The sequence below is a fragment of the Salvelinus alpinus genome, chromosome 23 (genome assembly GCF_045679555.1).
Source record: "Salvelinus alpinus chromosome 23, SLU_Salpinus.1, whole genome shotgun sequence".
Lineage (NCBI taxonomy): Eukaryota > Metazoa > Chordata > Actinopteri > Salmoniformes > Salmonidae > Salvelinus > Salvelinus alpinus.
The window spans coordinates 20,120,741-20,135,583 of record NC_092108.1 but is presented as its reverse complement, the minus strand read 5'-3'; the positions used below and the strand labels follow the sequence as shown (position 1 = coordinate 20,135,583).

General features: G+C 41.7%; 1 protein-coding gene across 2 annotated transcripts; it reads left to right on the top strand.

Moving 5' to 3' along the window:
- The first annotated feature begins 1,384 nt into the window (after positions 1 to 1,384).
- On the top strand, positions 1,385 to 8,079 carry LOC139550502 (phosphatidylinositol 3-kinase regulatory subunit gamma-like). Of its 2 annotated transcripts, none has more exons than XM_071361433.1 (7): positions 1,385 to 1,484; positions 4,247 to 4,641; positions 4,848 to 5,116; positions 5,310 to 5,486; positions 5,594 to 5,668; positions 5,868 to 6,038; positions 6,231 to 8,079. In XM_071361433.1, exons 2-7 carry the CDS (start codon positions 4,285 to 4,287, stop codon positions 6,535 to 6,537), a joined length of 1,356 nt encoding a protein of 451 aa, XP_071217534.1. In that variant the 5' UTR covers positions 1,385 to 1,484; positions 4,247 to 4,284; the 3' UTR covers positions 6,538 to 8,079. The 2 variants fall into 2 exon arrangements, with proteins under 2 accessions (XP_071217534.1, XP_071217533.1); XM_071361432.1 differs by having other exon boundaries at positions 1,401 to 1,779.
- Positions 8,080 to 14,843: the final 6,764 nt, after the last annotated feature.

Here is a 14,843-nt window from a genome sequence, read left to right as displayed (position 1 = left end):
CCCCAGTGTTGAGGATCAGCGGGGTGGAGATGTTGTTACCTACCCTCACCACCTGGGGGCGGCCCGTCAGGAAGTCCAGTACCCAGTTGCACAGGGCGGGGTCGAGACCCAGGGTCTCGAGCTTGATGACGAGTTTGGAGGGTACTATGGTGTTAAATGCTGAGCTGTAGTCAATGAACAGCATTCTCACATAGGTATTCCTCTTGTCCAGATGGGTTAGGGCAGTGTGCAGTGTGGTTGCAATTGCGTCATCTGTGGACCTATTGGGTCGGTAAGCAAATTGGAGTGGGTCTAGGGTGTCAGGTAGGGTGGAGGTGATATGGTCCTTGACTAGTCTCTCAAAGCACTTCATGATGACGGAAGTGAGTGCTACGGGGCGGTAGTCGTTTAGCTCAGTTACCTTAGCTTTCTTGGGAACAGGAACAATGGTGGCCCTCTTGAAGCATGTGGGAACAGCAGACTGGGATAAGGATTGATTGAATATGTCCGTAAACACACCAGCCAGCTGGTCTGCGCATGCTCTGAGGACGCGGCTGGGAATGCCGTCTGGGCCTGCAGCCTTGCGAGGGTTAACACGTTTAAATGTTTTACTCACCTCGGCTGCAGTGAAGGAGAGCCCGCAGGTTTTGGTAGCGGGCCGTGTCAGTGGCACTGTATTGTCCTCAAAGCGAGCAAAAAAGTTATTTAGTCTGTCTGGGAGCAAGACATCCTGGTGTCAATTGTGTGTATTTATCATGATCTTAGATGCACATTATAAGGTCAAATGTAATAGTACTGTAGTAATAGTGGTAGGCCTATACCTGCATATTAATGATGATCTAATTTCAATTAACAGCATATTACCACATATTACCGCTAGGTCCAATTTATATAACTGATCCAGTTAGTAGTATCTTGTAACATTTAAACAGCACCTGGAGAGCTATTCATATTGGTTATTGTTGTTCATTTACTCATCGATCAGGATCTGCCTGTCCATGCCTTTGCAATTCTGGGAATAATTATTGAAAATAAACAATTTATCTGTGTGCATGGTAGTTCCTTCCATCCGTGTCGTCAAATAAATCAGCAAATTACCTTGCATTGAGATCCTTCAATGAAATGATAGGGCAGGGAAGGTACCACTTCCAATTTATGGGTGCGGTTATCACACAATACCCACTAATAATCTTCTGTCTAAATAATCTTCTGTCTATACGGCTATATAGGCTACAATCACTCAAATACAAGACCACATGATACTATTTCAGATTTACATCAGAAATGTATACTATTTTCTGTCTGTCTGCTTTAAGCAATCCGCCTTGTGGGGGCAGCCCTCCCTCTGAAAGTGGTGTCTTTTGGTTTCTCCCAAGATGATGTTCCAGATCCGTTTAAAATCTCCTGACTGCTACATCTGCGCGATGAAGTGTGGAGCGGCGCCTTACCGGCCATACTGACAGACGTGGCTGGAAATGACTATATTTTTTTGCAGAACACTTTCTGTGAGTAAATGTATTGAACCAATTACGAGTTTGGCGCAAATGATTTTCTCGGAAATTGGACTAATGGACAATCCTGCTACTGGCTGTCTAATCTGAAATCGGCCGCATATGTTCCTAAAACGACTTGCCATTATGATCCTTTCACTCTGGTGCAAGTAAAAGTTGTATTTCTCACGCATCGCAAGACATTGAAAGATACCTCATAACAAGACGGTTTGCAATATAAACGTTTGGAACGGGATGTTTTATCCCTCTGAAGTCATATTCTACATCGAAATGGATCAGGCACCTCCAGGTATTTGTTGGATCTGTAATCATTATGCATATTATCATATTAATCATCAATTCCAACGATGATTGAACGTTGACATTTGGCCAGTTGTGCACACACAGGTGTCCGTGCTGGTACATTATTGTGTGTCCCCTCTATGGGCTTTGCCCAGACATGCAAAGTGCAATTCGCTGCTTGCCAATTACGTAATACTTTTCTCGTGGACTTGCTTGACGCGGTGGTTTTGCTCTTTGTCTTGCTTCGTGTTACTTACGAGATATATCAAAATTAAACATTATATTTTTGGTCGTAGGTTGGTGAAATACTCTGTATCGTATTATTATGTTATAACGCATCTTACCAGCGCGTGAACAATGTTGAGTGGATAAGAAATTCCGCATGAAACTACTGCTTTGTTCCCCTTTCTCCTCTAGTCTACTGTAGCCGACCATATTTAATTCGTACGCAAGCACTGAAAGCCTCCTAACTTGTCGCATGACTTATTTTCAAACTATCAATTCACGTGTAGCCTATGCTACTTGATGTGATATTGTAATAGTTTAGAATATATCACATCGTGTGATATTTTTTATTTAGTGGTCTCTATAAGCGAATGTGTGAATGACATGGTGCATTGGGCTGGTTTGTGTCAAAGAGAGGGACAATTCCTTGTGTTGCATGAACTGAAATACATAATTAATGTATCTTTATATGGGCTTTTATAAACTCTATTCCTCATAATACGGTATTTGTGTATTAGCCCCTAGGCTACTTTACATCATGACACAACCTCCAGAGTGATGGGCACAGTCACACATACACACACTTACACACCACACATACATACAGTTGAAGTCCGAAGTTTACATACACTTAGGTTGGAGTCATTAAAACTCGTTTTTCAACCACTCCACAAATTTCTTGTTAACAAACTATAGTTTTGGCAAGTCGGTTAGGACATCTACTTTGTGCATGTGTAACGGGTGTGAAATGGCTAGCTAGTTAGCGGGTACGCGCTACTAGCGTTTCAATCAGTTACGTCACTTGCTCTGAAACCTAGAAGTAGTGTTGCCCCTTGCTCTGCAAGGGCCGCGGCTTTTGTGGAGCGATGGGTAACGATGCTTCGTGGGCGACCGTTGTTGATGTGTGCAGAAGGTCCCTGGTTCGCGCCCGTGTCGGGGCGAGGGGACGTACTAAAGTTATACTGTTACACATGACACAAGTAATTTTTCCAACAATTGTTTACAGACAGATTATTTCACTTATAATTCACTGTATCACAATTCCAGTGTGTCAGAAGTTTACATACACTAAATTGACTGTTCCTTTAAGCAGCTTGGAAAATTCCAGAAAATGATGTCATGGCTTTAGAAGCTTCTGATAGGCTAATTGACATTATTTGAGTCAATTGGAGGTGTACCTGTGGATGTATGTCAAGGCCTACCTTCAAACTCAGTGCCTCTTTGCTTGACATCATGGGAAAATCAGCCAAGGCCTCAGAAAGACAATTGCAGACCTCCATAAGTCTGGTTCATCCTTGGGAGCAATTTCCAAATGCCTGAAGGTACCACTTTCATCTGTACAAACAATAGTATGCAAGTATAAACACCATGGGACCACGCAGCCGTCATACCGCTTAGGAAGGAGACGAGTTATGTCTCCTAGAGATGAACGTACTTTGGTGCGAAAAGTGCAAATCAATCCCAGAACAACAGCAAAGGACCTTGTGAAGATGCTGGAGGAAACTTTTCACATATAAATGTGATTCTCTACACTATACTTGCTTGTTTTGTCTCATAAACGGAAATTAGGAGAACTTTTAGAATTTTTGCAACCGGGATATAGCAGAGCGATTTCTGCATAGTGCACCTTTAAGAGGGTTGAGAAAGTCTGAAAAATTAAATTGTTTTATATATATGATCATAACTTTAGAATCCTCCCTGAAGATGGATGGTTTATGGTTTTGGGACGGTTGCAGTTTGGACACTGGACAAGCAGGGGATGTAAAATTTACCCCATCCAAAGTTTGGCTTACATTTGCACTTTACTGACAGACCAGTGAAAATGGAAAGAATTTGCAGCATTTACATTTGCTTTAGCTTCATTGTTGGTTTTTCTGACCTGTTGAAAAATATGTCAAATCTATTTCCCCTGCAAGAAAAAAATATTAAAAGCATACTGGAGTTAGCCGGCTTTGTGTGTGTGAACCTACCCTCTTTTTCACTGACCGATCTTGTCCACCGTCTTTGTTTCAGAGCATGTGGCAGTCTGGCATGTTCTCAGTCCTGGTATGGTCGATCTGGGCCATTAGGACAGAAACTGTTATCAGCTGGGGACATGCCTAGACTTGTCTGGAGATTTGACAGTGTCTGGAGAGAGTGTGTGTGTATGGGGGGGTTGAATAGAGATGCACCCCCCCCCCCCCCCCACTTGTGCTGAAACAGCTTTTTCTTACAAACTGTCATCCTGATCTGATCTCTTTTTCTTTCAGCTCTCCCTCCCAGGTCAGCCAAACCCATTACCTCCTTCATGAACGACAACTGCCTAAGGGAAGCCCCAGTATATCCCCTGCAGGATGCCGAGTGGTACTGGGGAGACATTTCCAGGGAGGAAGTCAACGAGAAGCTCCGCGACACACCTGATGGTTCCTTCCTGGTTCGTGACGCTTCCACTAAGACACAAGGAGACTTCACGCTAACGCTGAGGAAAGACGGGCACAGCAAGCTTATTAAGATCTACCACCGTGAGGGGAAGTATGGCTTTTCAGAGCCCCTGACCTTCTGCTCTGTAGTGGAGCTCATCTGGCACTACCAGCACCATCCTCTGGTGGAATACAACGCTGTACTGGACGTCATTCTCACACACCCTGTCTCCCGCTTCCAACAGGTAGGCAGTAGGCACCTCTCATCTGCTGTTTCAAGACGGTCTTCAAAGAATGCAATAGAGTTGAGTTGACATTTGTCAGGGAAGGAAATTTGCCTTTGGTTTCGTAACTAAATTGAAGACAATCATCATGCACAGACAACAAGTTTATGTCTGCTGGACCAGCCGTGAGTTTCATAAATGTATTAAATATGTCTGTCTGTATCCAGGATGAGCAGGTGAAAGTGAACAGTGTTGATGTGGCCGGGAGGAAGCTACAGGAGTACCACAGTCAGTACCAGGAGAAGAGTCAACAGTTTGACTGTCTGTACGAGGCCTACAATAAAACCTCACAGGAGATCCAGATGAAGAGAACTGCGATAGAGGCCTTTAACGAGACCATGCTGATCTTCGAGGAGCAGTGTCGCGAGCAGGAGCGTTATGGGGAGGAGTGTGAGAGGAGCATTCGATCTAAGGGAACAGAGAAGGACTTGGAGAGGTGAGTCTGGTAACTAGTCTGGTTGCATCTTGGTCTATCTCACATGGAATGTGAGACGTATGCTCATAGTGTGGATAGATGGATGTCTTTTTATTGTTTCCTCCCTCTGACTTGTATGCAGCTGTGGTTCAGCTCTGGCCAGTGGCACTACCCCTGACCCTTCTTTTGACCCCTCATGACCTTTGCTCCCCAGATTCCTGATGAACTATGAGAAGCTAAAGTCTCGGCTGGGGGAGATCTATGACAGTAAGGTCCATCTGGAACAGGACCTGAGGACCCAGGTCCAGGACTACAGAGAGACAGACAGGAGGATCAACAGCCTCAGGCCTGACCTCATAGAGCTACGCAACATCAGAGACGAGTACCTCAAGTACGTTACAATACTTCTATTTTATTCTATTCTATTAAAGTCACTGTTAATGAAAAGTAGCTTTTTTCAAACACTTGTCACTGACATTCATTTTCTTTGGTTTTCAGTTGGCTGAATCACGAAGGTGTGCAACAGAAACGCATTAACGATTGGCTGGGGTTCCAAGACAATAGCAGTGACAAGTAAGTATTTCACATTATAGACCTAAGTTGTTATAATACTTCTTAATTGTATTTACTTGTGCTAAGAAATGCGTGTAGTGCTTATAACTGTTTAGAACTTATTCAATACTAATGTATAAATAGTATGCACACTACTTACTTATCATTTACGATTCTTATCAATTAAAGATTTGTTAAATGTCCTTTCTGGTGTGTGCAGCACCTACGTGTTGAAGGGCGAGAGTGAGAGACTGGCGCACCATGACGAGGGGAGCTGGTTCGTGGGCGAGCTGAGCAGGACGCAGGCTGAGGAGATGCTGATGGACAAACCCACCGGAACCTTCCTGATTCGCGAGAGCAGCAAGCAGGGTTGCTACGCCTGCTCCGTAGTGTGAGTGTCCTCTTCCTGTGAAAAAATAACAATATGTAATGGTCATGAAGGAAAGTAGACTTGGAAGAATATGGGAATACTGCTACACTGTTTTATAGGCTCTTGATAAGTTACTTCACTGTGATCCATGTTTCCAAGGCTTAGGGCCACTACACTGGTACTAACCTATATTTTTATTTTGTATCCTTTCAGTGTTAATGTAGAAGTGAAGCATTGCATGATTTATAGCACGCCACGTGGCTATGGCTTCGCTGAGCCCTACGACCTCCACTGCTCTCTGAAGGAGCTCGTTCTGCACTACCGCCTCAACTCCCTGGCACAGCACAACCAGGCCCTGGATGTCCGGCTGGAGCACCCTGTCCACGTCACTCCTGTCTCGTCAGCCTTGCCACACACAGCCACAGAGGACTGCCTGCTACAACAGACGGAGGAACACCATCTTCTACAGACTCAAACTAAACTATCCGCTGGACTCCCTGCAGCCGCTCCGGAGATGTAGATTAGTCAGCTGTGGGACGTGTTTGCGTACTGTAGCTATCCTATGAGGACTACTTGAGGGCGGACATGTTTGTGTACTGTAGCAACTTGAGGGCAGACATGTTTGTGTACTGTAGCAACTTGAGGGCGGACATGTTTGCGTACTGAAGCTATCCTACGAGAACAACTTGAGGGCGTTCTTTTCTCGAAGAAGAATGTGTGAAATTTGCACTAGGATGATTCCAACGGATTGGTGAATGTAATTTCACTTAATTGGAACTTTGACCGGAACTTGAATGTCAGCTAGGACTTAGTTTTTTATAAGATTCTGTTTGCTATTTGTTTTTTTGTACCCATTTTTCACCTTTTCTTTCATGGGATTTTATTTGTTTTAGTGGGCCTGGTCATCCGGGAGATGACTGACTACATATACTACGTCACAATATGTTGGTATTTGTCAGGTGCTGTTTTTCATTTGGACTTCTAGGGTCCCATTTTGACAACACAAGTACTGGTGCTAATGTAAAATGAGATTGTAATACACCCAATACCTTGGAATTTAGAATTTATTTCAAAACATTTTAATTGTTGTGATGTCCATGCACGGAAGATCATAAAAGTGGAATTAGAATATAATGGTACAGAAAAACAAGATGGCTGACTCAGTGGCGTAGCTAGCTGTGGTATACATACCAAACATGTTCTGGGTATTTCAGTACATAGTCATGCAAATATAGGAACTGATGTGGCGCATCTTGACAGTAGCGCTGCTTTTTTTTTTGTCAAAATATAACCCAGTTACCAGTTGATATGTACTGTATGTAGCATAAACAATTTTCTGGATATCCTTAGAATGACATTTTCCATATTGTATCCAATAACCAAAGCACTTGCTATTAGTGATAAAAGTATATATTCCGACCAGAAAATGACATTTATGGTGATGGCGGAAAACACCACACGTGCTTGATCAAAACATAAATTGAAGTACTGTATATTATATTCTGTTATTCAAAGTATAAGCTTTTTGTATTTTTTGATATTATATATTTTCTGAAATATGCCACAGAAGATGAAAGCTTGAGGAAAGTGCAATCCAACAGTATTTGTATTTTTAGAAATTCATTATTATAATTATGGGGGGTCGTCAGCTTTTGCCACAGAAATGCACTATCTTTTAATTGGTGGTGTTATTCATCTGATGACGTGACCTTTTAAGAACATTGTGTGAACTGCCAGAGATGCGGAAGTGTACATTCTGTCTCTATTACTTGAACTGTGGCATTGCTCAAGAAGAGCGATTAATATTTCCTCATGACATGTAGGCCTACATAGCTTAAGGAAAATAATACATTTTGTTCTTGGCACATATGTCAAGTTTGAGGACAAAAGACACTCTGTATTGAGATACTGTAAAACTTTTGTGGTTGGTTTGATGGAGGGTGTTTTAGTCTTCTTAAAAACTAGACAGGAGCATTGAGGAAGCTCCTGGAGCGACTTTAAGCAATGTGAGATTCTTAATTTTTCTTGCTGAAGACAATAAACTGATGAGGGTTTTGTTGAAGTTGTGTTGTCCTTGTTCTACTTCTTCCAAGTGTGTGTTAATGCAACCAATCAATTACAATATATATCTTATGAAGACATCACTATGCCTTTAAATTTTGCTGCCAATCCTACACACGAGGCGGGAGTGAAATCTCTCACCCGAGCAGCTGCTTATGGACAGATCATCCCCCCCAGCCTCAGGACATTCTTTCACCTCTATAAAATCCTCAAAATCCTGGTGTGATGAGAGTGATTGAGAAGCGACATAGGGACATAACACATGAGACAATCAGAAACAGAGAGAAAAAAAAGTGGCGACATGGGTCAAATGAGAAAGAATGGATGAGGGTTTCCATTAGATAAGATAGCCACAAAGTCAGATTCTTCAAAAAAGCTTTTTGGTGTTAATTTAAGGTTAGGGTTAGAATCAGGTTAGAAGGGTGGTTAAATTTAGGGTTAAGGTTAGGGTTAGGAATAAGGTTAGAAGGGTGGTTAAATTTAGGGTTAGGAATAAGGTTAGAAGGGTGGTTAAATTTAGGGTTAAGGTTAGGGTTAGGAATAAGGTTAGAAGGGTGGTTAAATGTAGGGTTAGGAATAAGGTTAGAAGGGTGGTTAAATTTAGGGTTAAGGTTAGGGTTAGGAATAAGGTTAGAAGGGTGGTTAAATTTAGGGTTAAGGTTAGGGTTAAGAATAAGGTTAGAAGGGTGGTTAATTTTAGGGTTAAGGTTAGGGATAGGTTTAAAGTCAAATTTGAAAGCTGCGAAGTTCAACTTTTTGGGAGAAGACAAAATTTGCATAGAAATGTGATAGATCTTTCATTCTCATTGAAAGCAAGTTTAAGAAGCCAAACTGGTCTCAGAGCACGTAAATCCGAGATACCCCATTTAATATATGTTACGTTTGGTATGGTTACATAAGACAGATGGTTACTTGAGGTAAAAACGAAAGGAGAGTGGTTGGTCGAGGTGGGTGTATAACATGAACGTTTAGCAACCCAAAGGTTGTGTGTACGAATCTCATCACGGACAACCTTAACATTTTCGCTAATTAGCAACTTTTAAACTACTTACTACTTTTTAGCTACTTTGCAACTACTTAGCATGTTAGCTAACCCTTCCCCTAACCCTAACCTTAACCCTTTTAGCTAACCCTTCCCCTAACCCTAAGCGTTTAACCTACCTAACTACTACCTAACTACCTAACGCTAACCTTAACCCCTAGCCTAGCTAACGTTAACAAGCTACAGTAGCTAACATTAGCCACCTAGCTAATTTGTAACATATCATACGTTTTGCAAATTTGTAAACATTTTGTACGTTTTGAAAATTACTAAACATATTGTATATTTTGTAAATTCGTAACATAATATCTCAAATGAGTGATGGAAATGTATACATACCATACGAAACGTAACATATCATACTAAATGGAGTGTCACAGATATACGTACAGAATAATATGAAATGCTCTGAGACCAGGTTGAAGAAGCAGTAGATCTGTTCTATGTGCACTATTTCTATGCTCCCCGGTTTTGCATACCAGTTTAAAACAGCTGAAAATACTATATTTTTGGTTATCGAAAAGCAATTTCACAATGGTTTAGATGGTACAATGATTCTCTACACTATAATTGCTTGTTTTGTCACAAACTGAAGTTTATGTGGCAAACTATTACAATTTTAGCAACCAGGAAATGGAGGAGCAATTTTTGCATAGTGCATATTTAAGAAGAGAAATTGTAGAAATGGGCAGGGTTTAGAGAGTGGACAGGACAGCCTGCTTGGCGGGAAGGATGGACCAGATGCAGTGGAGTCAGGACAGCCTGTATGTTCTCACTGCAACCGTGCCAGCCACCATGAGCTGCTGCTGACTCACTACCAGGGTCTGTGTGTGTGTGTGTGCGCGTGTCAGTGTGTTCCTGATTATAAAGTGGACAGAAGGCAAAGCATCACCGAGACAGATTACACGAGACAGATTGCACAGGTTAATTTTGCACTGCAACACCGAGTGACAGAATGACAGCTCCGATTACACCTCCAATTTAACCCTTAACTTTCGTCCTGTAAGAAATTGTATTAGATACTGGTAACTTGTTTTACAACTTCTCAACACAAGCTATACTTGGCACAACATGCACCCATCCCCACTATACCCCCACTACTTTGTACCCTTATAAATAACCGCAGACCCACACACACACTCCCCTCCCCCATGAATAGGGCCCTGTGAAAACAAACGCACATGCAGGATGCTTTTGGATGAGACTAAGACAAAGAACTGTGTGAAGAGCCAATGGAATGTCGACATCAGGCCCGGACAGGACTACCCACGACCCAGATCGACCAATCGGAAGGCCAGACTACAAGATCAACCTACTTTGCTTGTTGCCTATATAATCTGTATGAACTGTTTAGAGCGCTCTCTTCCGACGATTCCATACGAGTCAGACAGAAGGAGCCGTGCGGCACGATTTACTAAGATATTTTTACATGTGAATAAACGGCCTTATTATATAATTATCCACCTCGTCCTATGTCTCCACTTGATCTCCTGTCTCTAGTAAACGTTTTATCAACAGTCCCAACTTCACTTTATCAGTTTGAGCCTAATAATCGATGCTACCTGGTTTGAACTCTGACTGACTTGACCTGAAACTGTCTTCCCGCCATAACCCTCATCTCTTTCTATCATGGCAATATTTGCACATTTGCATTCTTCCATTGATAATTCACGTACTGTTTTATTTATTTTTTTACAATCCCTTGCTCTCTTACTATCACAATCCCCCCCTTCGAAATAACTTCAGAGCAAGGAGGGCTTGAGGAGAATGAAGTACCTTTATAGTCACACCTAAAATACTGTTTCCACTAGTTACCACAGTCACAAAGTAAAAATGGTCTACAGTGATCCCTCGCCACTTCGCGGTTCACTTATCGCGGATTCGCTATTTCGCGGATTTTCATAATGCATTTTTTTTTTTTTTTTGGTGCATTGTGCTCTGCATTCTGATTCGCTAAAAACTCACTCCCGCTTCTTGTATCAAAACATGCTACGAATTGTGCTATCATTTTGTCGTCTCGTGCAGTTATGTGTACGTACATAAAACAGCTTGGCAAATTTACATTAAGTTGGCCAAATTATCTTGTAATTTCGAACATCTCCTAAACCCATAATGTCGACGAAACGGCCTACACGTGAGTCACTGTATTTGTATACATGTAATAGTTGCTAATTGTAAAAAAAAAAAAGTTTTCTATTTCGCGGATTTCACTTATCGCGGGTCATTTTCGGAACGTAACCCCCGCGATAAACGAGGGATTACTGTATATCGTAAAAAATAATGAAAACAAAAATTTGCTTTTTGGTTTTAAATTAAGGTTAGGGTTAGGCATAAGGTTAGCAGTGTGGTTCAGGTTAGGTTTAAAATCAAATTTTGAGCCGAGGAATATAAGAAATTTGCGGGGTTTATGACTTTGTGGTTTTGGTAACTAGTGACAACCCTAAACTACACCGTCAAACCTGCTCTCAGGCATTGGCAATTGAGCCAATGACGGCTCTCTTCCCTCTGTCTCTGTCTGCCTCTCCGGTTCCACACGAACCTGGTCCACCAATGAAACGGCGAGCTGATCTCTGACTGGCAGCCAATCAGCAGCCAGTTGCTATGTTGGTGGCAGACTGTAGCCCAGTGACTGACACTGGTGATTCTTTCCTTTCACCAGCATATATACACTTGGATGGTTTGTGGAAGGCATGAAAAAATGTGGTTAGTTATGCATACATTGTCTGTTTTGTAATACTGCAGAATCTTGAAGGTCCCCAAACATGAAACAAAAATTGTCCTAACTGCTTCATGACATCCAGTCAATGCTCACACAATTACAAAGAATAGGCTTATCCTCGTTATACAATTTGTTTTAATGTCATTTCAACCTAGTAAAAATCTTATTTTATTAACTGTAATTTTATTATATACATGCTTGCTTAGATTTTTACTTGTCTTCTCAATTTTATCCAGGCCTGCTGTGTATTTTATCACTACTGTGCACACATTGTTCCATTGCTGAACCGTTCTTGTTGCCAGTGTTGACTGAGTCATTTATCCTATTTATTTGGTATTATAAACTGGGTGGTTCGAGGCCTGAATGCTGATTGGTTGACAGCCGTGGTATATCAGACCGTATACCACAGGTACGACAAAACATGTATTTTTACTGCTCTAATTACGTTGGTAACCAGTTTATAATAGCAATAAGGCACCTCGGGGGTTTGTAGTATATTTCCAATGACTTGACCTGAAACTGGCACTCCGCGTTGTGTCGTGCTAAGAACGGCTCTTAGCCGTGCGGTATTGGCCATATACCACACAACCTCGGGCCTTATTGCTTAATTATAAACGAGGTAGTTTGGGTCCTGGATGCGGATTGGCTGAAAGCTGTGGGGTATAACACAAAATTACTTGTTTACTGTTCTAATTACGTTGGTGACCAGTTTATAATAGCAATAAGGCAACTCTGGGATTTGTTATATGGCGTTGCGTCGTGCCTAAGAACAACCCTTAGCCAAGGTATATTGGCTATGTACCACACCTCCTCGGGCCTTAATGCTTCATTATATTAGTCAAGTGACTGTCTATCCCAGGGCATTACTACCTCGGGGATCTAATTTACTTATAAAGAAAATCTATAAGCAAACAATTAACTGTTTATAGACTACTTAGAATCCCTTCATTAAGTTTTACCATGAAGTCTTATATTGTCCCATGTTTATGTAACCTTACATGGTTGTTTTCGGCTTGACCTTTTGGCAAAAGCTACCTCTGGCATCTCTGGTCAGATAGAGGGTTGAGGCCAGACGTTCTGCTGGTTCAGCAGTGTTAGTATGCTACTACCTCCTGCTGACTGACCGCCCTATGCTTGCTAACAAACCATCCAGGGAGATGCTAATCCAGCAAATAAGATCTGTAGGAGCTAGTTTGGCAGCCAGGGGATCCATCTTTAACACACTGTCCTCCTCTAATTAAACCTCATAACCCTTCTTCACTCACCCTCATCATATAATTATAATTATAATTATTAATGTATTTATTTATCCAGGAAAATCCACTTACAATTGCCACAGTTTACCCGGGAGTCCTCTTTTCCATCCCAGTTACTCTCACGAGTCTCACCTGATCAGTTTGAGTCCACTTGCACTGAGTATGACCTCTGATTTAACTGCGGAACCCAATTGGCCCGGGCCCCCTCATAATCCTCACAAAATTATCTCACCTCTGTCCGTGAACAAGAACCTCCGTCCACCTCGACAGTCAACCGTGTAAAGGTGTTCAGCTCTGAAAGATTAATATGGCCACTGGGCTGGCACAGGGCCAGTGTCACTTGGATGTGGCCTGGGATTGGAAACCAATAGCTACATGCAGTTGGCTGAAGGGCCGCTGGGGACTAATCACGGAGGAATTAGAGCTGGAAGTGTAAGGATGGCGAGGTCAGCCAGGAGGAGTAAGAGGATATAAGACCTACAGTCAGGCAAAGATACTCTACTGATGATATCCCTCACAAGGCCACAGAACGGACTGCATTTGATATTAGGGAGATACACGAGATACAAAACCTCACTGAATGGATATCAGGTGTACCCTGCACCTGAATGGATATCAGGTGTACCCTGCACCTGAATGGATATCAGGTGTACCCTTCTGTCCATTTTGCCATGGGGTTTTGTACTGTGCATTTAAATACTGTATTTGCGACATAGCTCATTCTAATATTTCTACTACTGTACAGTACATTGCATTTTAGTTACACTGTTAATTCACACTGTATATTTATTTATATACTGGATTCTTGACATAGCTCACTCTAATATATCTACTGCTGTACATATCATTCTTGTGTAAATTAATTTGCTGTATATATATGTAGATTGCATTTGGATTACTGTTACAGTGCTATTTGAATTGTTAATTGAATTCGTTCCGCCATTTCTTGATATAATTTATAATTTCAAAAACTTTGACATTTTACTGCATTGTTAGGAGCTAGTAACATAAGAATTTCACTGCACCAGCTATAACATCTGCTAAACTGTGTACGCAACCAATAAACTTTGACTTGATTTATAGATTCCATTTATAAAGGGCTAACTAGTGGAGAAGAAGAGGGATTTGAAGATCTTCTTTAAATCGCATGAGCTAATTGAACCAATTTCTTGATTGTCTTGATTAATTGACCTTTTTAACCTTAAGGTTAAAGAGGAACAGGTTTCAGACACCGTGAACAGGGTTCCAGACAATCAAATCATCCAAATGTCCCAAAAATGAAAGAAGTAATGGGTTGGTGGGCTATAAATGTCCGCCCTGTGTCGTCAGGCCAAAGAAAGTCTATTTAACGACAGTCAACAGGTTCAGGTTCAAAAAGTAAATTGAATCAATTCACTTTTCGTACAGTAGCCTATGTTCTACAAAAAACATTAACGAGCTTGTTATAGGCTTACTGTCCTGATTCTGCTCTAATTGACATATCTGATTAGCCAGTTGTTTCACACAGTTAATGGCCATAATGTTAATAGCTTCAGCACTAAGCAGGGGCTACAGGCAAGTGTGCAGTAAGTGCATGTAGGGGCCATGTAAAGCCTCGCAAACCGTCTGATCTCACAAGCTTACATGAATGGTTCACAACCAATAGCGCAGCGGAAATCAGTCTGGTGGATTATATACAAGGCTAGGGTCCATGCCTATTAAACCCTATTTAAAAAAATGTTAACACTCACTGTGTGCCCTGTCATTTA

Excerpts from the sequence above, each read along its gene's own strand:
- LOC139550502 (XM_071361432.1), top strand. The coding sequence starts at position 1,725 with ATGTTTTATCCCTCTGAAGTCATATTCTACATCGAAATGGATCAGGCA. Across the intron at positions 5,117-5,309 it reads ACAGAGAAGGACTTGGAGAG|ATTCCTGATGAACTATGAGA; the intron begins GTGAGTCTGGTA and ends TTTGCTCCCCAG. Across the intron at positions 6,039-6,230 it reads TGCTACGCCTGCTCCGTAGT|TGTTAATGTAGAAGTGAAGC; the intron begins GTGAGTGTCCTC and ends GTATCCTTTCAG.